The sequence below is a fragment of the Dermacentor andersoni genome, chromosome 4 (assembly GCF_023375885.2).
Source record: "Dermacentor andersoni chromosome 4, qqDerAnde1_hic_scaffold, whole genome shotgun sequence".
Classification (NCBI taxonomy): domain Eukaryota; kingdom Metazoa; phylum Arthropoda; class Arachnida; order Ixodida; family Ixodidae; genus Dermacentor; species Dermacentor andersoni.
The window spans coordinates 181,289,744-181,298,640 of NC_092817.1; the positions used below are offsets into that span (position 1 = coordinate 181,289,744).

General features: G+C 44.5%; 1 protein-coding gene across 1 annotated transcript in view; it reads right to left on the bottom strand.

Annotated features, from left to right (window-relative positions):
* Nucleotides 1-3,525, bottom strand: part of LOC140217272 (acetylcholinesterase-1-like) — a 52,488-nt gene extending 48,963 nt beyond the window's left edge. Inside the window, exons 1-2 of the mRNA XM_072287679.1 lie at nucleotides 3,293-3,525; nucleotides 602-917 (exon numbers count right to left, since the gene is read on the bottom strand). Coding sequence (XP_072143780.1) covers nucleotides 602-917; nucleotides 3,293-3,525 — 549 coding nt within the window. The remainder of the gene's footprint in view (nucleotides 1-601; nucleotides 918-3,292) is intronic.
* Between the last annotated feature and the right edge of the window lie 5,372 nt (nucleotides 3,526-8,897).

The window sequence follows — 8,897 nt, forward strand, 5'->3', positions numbered from 1 at the left end:
GGATGCAGTGCGCACCTCTCACAGGACGCGTTTCGACTGCTCGCATAATTAGAATTCATCGTTGATAAGTTGAGCCCAATTGTTTTTTATTCAAATATTATAGACGCAATAGCCACGGTCGCGCCGATGCCATCGTCGTCGTGATGTTCCCCTATCGACGTTGTTTGCGCTATTCACGGACAGACATTCATGACCACTCTAATTTTTTTCATGAGATAGGCAGCAAGAGCTGTCTCACATTCAAAAGTAGGGAGACACTTGTGTCAATCATTTGTCTGTTTGCTGACTGAAAAAAAAAAATACACGTTTCCTTGCAGCACGTGTCGCGGAATGGTCTGATAAGGAAAGGAAACTGCTCTGGGAGAGGCTTTTCGTTAATTTTTGGTATTATTTTGTCACTACCAATTTGTGCGTGAAAGGGATGTTGAAGATTACCGTGGCTTTCAATAAGAATGGCAAATCGAAAGTTCACACTGGTGTTATCCGTGGTTTCCATTGTTGACCATTGGTTTATCGCGCAAAATACAGTGTGGACGTACTACATGCTGGCTTTGTAAAGGCGCAATCGTCTTAGGCCTTCAATTAAGGAAAGTGAGCTCACCGGTACGTTTGTATCTGAGGTACTGCTCGGCAGGACCTTCCGGACGACCTGTAGTTGGGATGGCCTGAAACGCTTGGTTTCACTGAGCGGCTGGGCGAAAGGAACGCCGAAGAAAGAGTAAGAGAAATTTCGGCCGGTCACTGGCTGCACGATCCCGCGCAGGACGCCAAAGGGGCCGCGGATGACGACTTCTATTTTTTGCTTGCGCGGATCATGACTGCCTCTGTCTGTGAGAACCACCAGTGCGACGATGAGCACCCCTACCACCAGGATAGTGGCCAATGCACAAGCCACGTCCGCGGCACTCACGAACAACCTGCAACGACAAAATCACACTCATTGAAAGAGAAATATGTTTCCGCCATTCAACAGACATAACCGAAATTACACTGCAAACTCATGCAGGCTTCTAAGATGCTGCAGTTGGAGACAAATTGACCGTATTCCAAGGGATGGTTCACAGGAGCAACGCCTTTCGTTGTGGCCGGTCTACCAAGAGAGTTAGCCATAAAAATAGCAGATTGCGTAAAGAGGGCGCGTTGAACAACAACTCGAAGCACGAGGATGTTGAAGTTAGAAAATGATTTGTGCTGAAGCCCGCAAATTGGAGGAATATATATGAAAGGAAATTTTACAACGATCTAGTATTCCGGCGGATGATAAACTTCTCCGTTTAATGCTTCTTTGTACAACTTGCGGACTACAGCAGAAGTGGTTTTCAAATCACACTATATTGCTTTTAATTTTGGACGTGGTAAGAGAGTGCTGTTAAATGCTCTCATTGTCATAAACAGTGATGACGCTAGCATAAACGTCACATCGGCCAAGTGAAGGGCTAAAGTTAAACCTCATCTTGCACGTTTATAGCAAGAAACAAACAACTTCAGCGACAATGTTTTACTGATTCCTCAATTCAGGCCTTCTGACGGGGCCAATGTCATTTGCTTTCATCGTGAGAAGTATGTCAACCCCTGCCCCCCTTCGTAACGTATTCTCGAAACAAAATTATAGTTTACCTGGTTCAATGGAACACTATTGGTAGCTGAAATCAATGTCAAGACAAGTTTGTATTCTAAGACCGGGGTACACGTATTCTATACCCCATTGCCACGTTCTGAAACAGTGAAAAATCAGACAATGTAAAATCTTACATGTCTTATTTGGCAGACTCGCATGAAGAAAGACGCCTAACGCTGGCATCGCAACAACAGTGGGGAGGACAGTCATCGGTCGTCGAATCTAAACTCACGAGTCAAGTACACCCGCTTCGGCCTTTCTGCATTATGGTTTTCTTATCTTCAACACTTAATCTGGTAATTACGTGTACCACAACAAATGCCTGGATAATTTTTGCTGCTCGCATACATTCGAGAATATATGCAACACAATTAGCATCGCGGGCATTGTTCTATAAGAAAACGTTCGTTTGCAAAGAGGCGGCTACAATATTCAAGAAACCTTGAATAAAACAGGTGCGTCGTGCGCCAATCAATATTCACGCGTGAAAATAAAAAGCATTAGACAAAGCGTCACGCAAAAGATGGAGAAATGCAGAAGGCTAACATTACGTAGGGACAATAATAAGTGAAAGTACACGATGCGTTCTGTACAGAAAATAATATAGAAAGGCCACTACCAGTGTGCTTTTATACATCTACTCAGTCGAACGTCACTTTCGGACTTTCGCGTGCATGGAAGAAACAAAACACGTGAGGCATTGACCTCCCACAATGAATGGGAGGCCGTCAAGTGAAGTGTTAAACTTTGCCGTTTGATGTTGATTAGCTTGCCTTACTAACGTACTTCTAATTTTTCATACTAAGCGGTGAGATCGCTAGTAGCGTTATTTTATACGGAGATTAAGTAACCAATAAGAGTAACGAACAATCTGCGTAGTCACACACACTAGCCATACTTCTCGTCCCAGAAGCTACATGCTACGTAAAAGTTACGTTGTAATTTATGCACTGCCGTGACTATACACTGAATAAATTTCACCTCATTTAAACTAGAATGTTCTACAAAATAAACAACTTTACGTTACCTTTAGACCTCGTGTGACACAACTACACAGTTTAGAGGGGCAACTTTTAAATTTTGAATAAATTTTCATTCGGAAACAGGTTTTACCACATGCGTAAACATCAGATCTGAGCGTACTTGACCACTGCCCGAAAGAGTCAAATTATTATGCGGTATGAGCAGCACGTTCCTGGCTGCAATCTTAACAGCACATTTTCCCAACCGGTCTGGCAACATGAGAATTGACATCCACATGAATATGGCGCCCTATCTTGCATGTGGGACTATTCCGAGTTCGGGATTTTCCTTGCATGTATGTAAAACGCAAAAAAAAAATATTGTTTCGAAACAAACCTCTGCGGTACGGGACATTTTTTTTTATTATGAAGTTTTACGTGCCAAAACCACTTCCTGATTATGAGGCGCGCCGTAGTGGAGGGCTCCGGTAATTTTGACCATCTGACGTTCTTTACCGTGCACCTAGATCTAAGTCTACGGGTGTTTTCGCATTTTGCCCCCATCGAAATGTGGCCGCCGTGGCGGGGATTCGATCCCGCGACCTCGTGCTCAGCGGCCCAGCTCCATAGCCACTGAGCACCCACGGCGGGTGGTACGTGACATTGACAATACCACTACACGTTCCTTCCATTAAAGGAGTGCAAGACTCACGTGGAGTTCAGGTGGAGGACGATGGAGGAGTAGGCACTCCAGAAGCTGCGCTCCTGCGGAGACCCGCCACCAGTTCGCATGGAAGAGGCACAAGTGGCACCCGAGAAGAGGCCGCTCTTGGACCCTTCAGGGGAGGACGCTGTGGTCGCCGAGCGTGGATCGACAACGTTGGTCGTGTGTGGTTGGCGGCTCGTCTGGTATCCGCAGCTGGAGGAGGTCTTCATGGCAGCCATGGCCACTTGGCAACTTCTTCTCTTCTGACGCTTGCGCGCGATGCGTGGCTGATGAGCATTATAATCCTAAGATATGGAACGAGCCCACTTTCGGGTGCATACCAAGAATCGGGAGCTAGGAAGCAAATAGAAATAAAAAATAATCACCAAACAAAAAATAGACATAAAAGCTCATAAAGCAAAAATTTGGCTATAGTCAGTAAATATAGGAAGTTACTATGGCAGATTAAACCACAATAAATACGAGCAAATAGCAACGCATAAAGAATAACAGACTATGTATAACACTTTTTAGAGTATCGAGAAAGCGAAATCAAAATGTCATGCATGTACAGGACGCTGCTCGGCGCCGTCAGCAACTGCCGCTTCTGCATTTGCACCAAAAGACAGCAAACAAAGGCTGCTCAATGCGGCAGCAGCAGCTAGCGAATTGACTTTCGGGCTGCGCCTCGCTCGAACGTGAACTAAGCGTCGAAAGCACAGCGCATACGAAGCTATCAGAAGTCGACGCATTTTCTGCACATCGCAGATCGCTTTCAAGGTACGAACGCATACGCAGAGTACGCAGCAGCGGCCGGTAGTGGCAGGCAATTGCCCAGTTTGACCTTGCTGAGCTTGAAGGTCGGGTTTACGGAACTAGACGTTTTAGGGCTTATACCTGGAGTAGTAGAGCTGTTGGTCTAAAAAAAACATCAAGAGCTTGAAATTGCTTTCCTTGACGCAAAAAATCAAATACTGCAACACAAACGCCCCTCTGCCTAATAAATATGATGAAATCTCAAGAGTGACAGTGACAACATAGGCGATGCTGGGGTAGCGGACTTTCGATACGTTATTTTGCCTGTTAGGAATAACCGTGTACAGACAAAAATATGAGGTCTATGGATTACATTTCAATAAATGCGTGGCACTGACGGGACATACCAGTGTTTAATACAAACACCTATGCCGCAGAATGTTTGAAGGTATTCACGGAAATATTTTCAAAGAATGTTCACATAAACATGATTTTGTGCATATAGCTGCAACGACCTGATCAGTAAGGCAGCGCCTCCCGACTCAATTCTCAAAGCAGTAATAGTTCATCACCGAAATAAATACTCCTTTCTATTTTAGCCACGGTTAAGAAATATTTGTGTTAAAGTAGAGGTTCCTTGTCAGGTTCCCTGTCATGCATCTACGAATCACATCAAACTCAAGCACCGGTAGGCCCAGGAACGTCCTTTTTCGCGGTGTTTCAGATGGGTGAGGCAGCGATGCAATGCCGAAACCTACTTCGTGAGGAAAAACCACAAAGGGAAAAGGGATGATCAAGCACAAGCGCTAATCTCCAACAGAACGTTTATTCCTGAGAACGTGTTATTTGTACATAGCGAATCCATATATACAACCGAAATCGCAAACGCACACAAGGCAAAATAAACAGACGGCTACTGCCACTCAATCTGGCAATACCGAACTAGCCGAATTTCACACATTATTAGAAAAGAATGCGAAGATATTGAATTATTTTCGCCTATGGTGCAGGACTTGACTGAATATTTTGTCATAGTGCCCAGCGTGGAATGTCAATGCCCTTGCTGAACAATTCAGGTCGTTGGGAAACCACTGTGACTTTGGCGTATTGGTATCCGACAGGCATTGCTTTTCATCGCCATTACGCTGTGAACTTAAAATATTGCACCTGTCGGAAGGAAAAAAAAAAAACAATCGTGTGTAAACACACCCAAAGAAGTCAATACACTGATCCACGGATCCGAATATAAGGCCTGCAAAAGAACGGTGTGTTACACACATCATGAATTACGAGCCCAAGATCCTCCTTATTGGGAACTTAGAGTAAAAAAAGAATAATGCATAATTTACGAACTTTTGTGTGGCATTTTACATAAACACATTTAGGTTCCCTTTAAGGTACCCCGGATGAGCTTACTGGCACATATATAGGGCGCGTTTCAGCATATACAGGGTGTTCCAACTATCATGCACCAATATTTAAACATATGCAATGCTACATAGATGGACGGAACCAAGGCAATGTTGTTTGCCGTCGCTTGGAGATACCCAATTTTTTTTTCCATTCAGCCTAATAACATGATTAGTCTTCATTATTCAACTTCTCAAATATAATTAGAGGAAAAGTGTCAATGAGAAAATTCTAGAACTACATGAAAAACTCCCGATATAGCTATCTGTTGCCTAATACGTCCTACAAAAAAAAAGTATTTTGCCGAACGTAAAACAAGCCAGTGAGTACACGCAAAGACCCTCCAGTGGCCAGTAGCGAGGCAATTTTGCGTGCATTCACGGGCTCATTTCACGCTCGGAAATGCGCTTTTATGTAGCACGTATTGAGCAACAGAAAGCTATATCGGGAGTTTTTCATGTTGCTCTACAATGTTCTCATTGACTCTTTTAATGTAGATATAACATTTAAGCAGTTAAATATTTATTTGACACTAATCATGTAATTACGCGTAATGCAAGAGAAAAACAATACGAGTATCACCGAGCCACGACAAACAATGCTTTGGTTCTGTCCCGCTACGTGGCATTTGCATATCTTAATTAAATCTTGGCGTGCGATTGTTGGGACAACCTGTATATTTAAATAGCGTATGCAATTTTCTTTCGAGACCGGAAACCTAACAAAGCACGAAATGAAATCTGCAATTTCTTATTAAAAATATATTCAACTATCTTTCATGTACTTTTACTTGTAACATCAGTTTTTTTCTTTGTCATCATTTTCGCAAGGTCTCGAAGCTCGATTGGTGGCCTAATGCCTACGGTGGGAGTCACGTAGTGGGCAACGTCCATCGCCGCGGAAAAAGAACAAGGGCCGCTGGGCGAAGCCTGATGGAACATCGTTGGTGGTGCGTCCTTACTTCACCGGTAAGCGGGATCTACTCCGGACAAGCGGAGGATTTCCTCGGCCAGCAACGCTTTCTTATACGACTATTGCAGATTCGCCAACCCGTGCATCCATGCAGCCAGGTTTCCAACCTAGGCTGTTCAGATCCAAACTCTGGTAGATCTCCTAGGTCGTGTTGTTGACGACGGCCCAACGCGCGCTACTACGAGTGAGTTTTGATATTTTATCGCGTGGTGCCCTGAGTTTGTAACTTTATACACGAAGTTCCCCGCGCGATATGTGTGGCACGGTCGAAGAGTAAGCTATATGTCTGAACCAGGATGCCACGCCAATGATTTTCTTGTCCTGGTTTACGTCTTTCTCGGCAGACGGCGTGGCTCATTGGGGGGTAAACCACAGCAGCTGGCGCGGCGGGTGGGTCTCTTCAAACATGCGCGAGCATAAAGGAATCGTTAATCCCTGTGTACCTGTCTAAGCTTCTGGCGAGACTTTGGGAAGAAAGCTAAGGCATATCTTCTTGTATATATATATAAGCTCAGTAGCGTTACCCAGGCTTAAATCTGCTGCTGAACTCGTGAAAGTACACTGTAGGGGCAGCGTGCTTAGTAGTGCCCAACTATCGTAGACATCCAAAACCATCCACCTATTGCAGAGTACAAAGTTTTTCAAGTTGTGCGCATGAATCGAGAAACCGCGGCTTGCCGAGTGCAGCGTTGTCCCTGGTTAGCATGCATGCCAAGCACATTTGCTACTAACCGCGCATGTTTCTTTTAATATTTGTTGTTTAAATCTGGGGTATCTTGCAAGTTGCGGCGTGCAGCTTATAATCTGAAGGTCGTTAATCAGAATCCTCCTCCAGTTCACTACATTCCCAGGCATGGAATAGTGCATCACACCGACAAACAAAAGTTGCGCACTGCTACTGGCGCTATACTAGTCTAGGTGACACACACTTTGGAAGCCCCACTAAGCTTCAAGAAAGGCAGTTCCTCACCAGAACAACAATTGGCCTCCCTGGTGCACTATTCGGCTGCTACCTTCTTCATGACCCCTGCAATTAACCCGTAGCCGCCAGTCCCATGCGCCTGCGGACCACCTGACCAACGCGACGGTCAAAGCAGCGACGCGGAAGACACTGCTAAGAATCTCTGGATCCGGATAGGCCGCCATTGAAAACTGAACCTTCCAACGTTCAATTCCCGCATCATCCAGAGTGAGGCTAACTAGCTTACCAGCGCTGCTTGAGGAATTATCAAGCATTTCCTGGGATATTACTGACCTTAGTGAGGTTAGGACACGGGAGTCTTAAACAGAGCTAACGGCCACGTCCTCTGCTACAGTGGTCATCCAGATAATAGACAATACGAAGCAGGACATCTAATACGGACACAGCGGGCAACACTGATGAGTTTTACAGCGGAAATCAGACAATTTCAGTCGCCGTAATGAAGCCTAATAGGAAGTATACAGTGAAAGTAAAACGCTCCAACCATCAGTCACGATGATGAAGAAATAGAACAGTTTTATGAATATGATGAATTAGCCACGAGAAATGTGAAAAATCAGTATACTCTAGTGATGGGCGATATCGATGCAAAAGTGGGGAACAAGCAGGCTGGTGAACTAGCAATTGGGAACTATGGCATCGACTCTAGGAACACTAGAGCAGAGGTGTTGACAGAATTTGCGGAAAAGAATAGGCTTCGAATAATGAACACCTTCTTGAGGAAACGCAGCAACAGAAGACGCACGCGTAAATGCTGTAGTGGACAAACATGGAATGAAATAGATTTCACACTCTCTGGCAATCCTAGCACAGCGCAGGATGTAGAAGTGTTAGGCAGGGTAAAGTGAAGTCACCATAGGTTATTGAGGTCTAGGATTTCTCTCACTCTCAAGAGAGAAAGAGTAAAGTTAGTCAAGTAGAAACAGGCCAATCTATATGCAGTAAGAGTAAAGGCACACAAATTCAAGCAGGTGCTCGCAAACAAACGTCCATCTATAGAACGTAAACATGAACGTACCATAGACGTGGTGAATGAAAGCATAACTAGGCTCATTTTAGAGGCAACAATTGAAGTAGGAGGTAAGGCATGTAGGCAACCAGTAAGTAAGCTCTGCCAAGTGAGAAAGGAAGTTCTAAAGAAACGACAAAGCATGAAAATCTCCAAGTCAAGAGATCAGATAGAATTCGCTGAACTGCCAAAGTGGGTCAACAAGAAGAAAGTACGGGATATTCGAAATTATAACGTGGGAAATATTTAGAGAAAATCGTGTGAAAATTAAAGAGAAACAGATACACGACTAACATGATCTTGGATTGTAGCGCGAAGTGACACGGACACAGAAAGGAGCAGACAGGACGAGCGCTCGTCCTGTCTGCTCTTTCTGTGTACGTGTCACTTCGCGCTACAATCCAAGATCATGTTACCGTACCAACTCGCCCAACTTTCTATCCTTTTGTAGATACACGACTGTAAAGACATTTCCAAAAGGG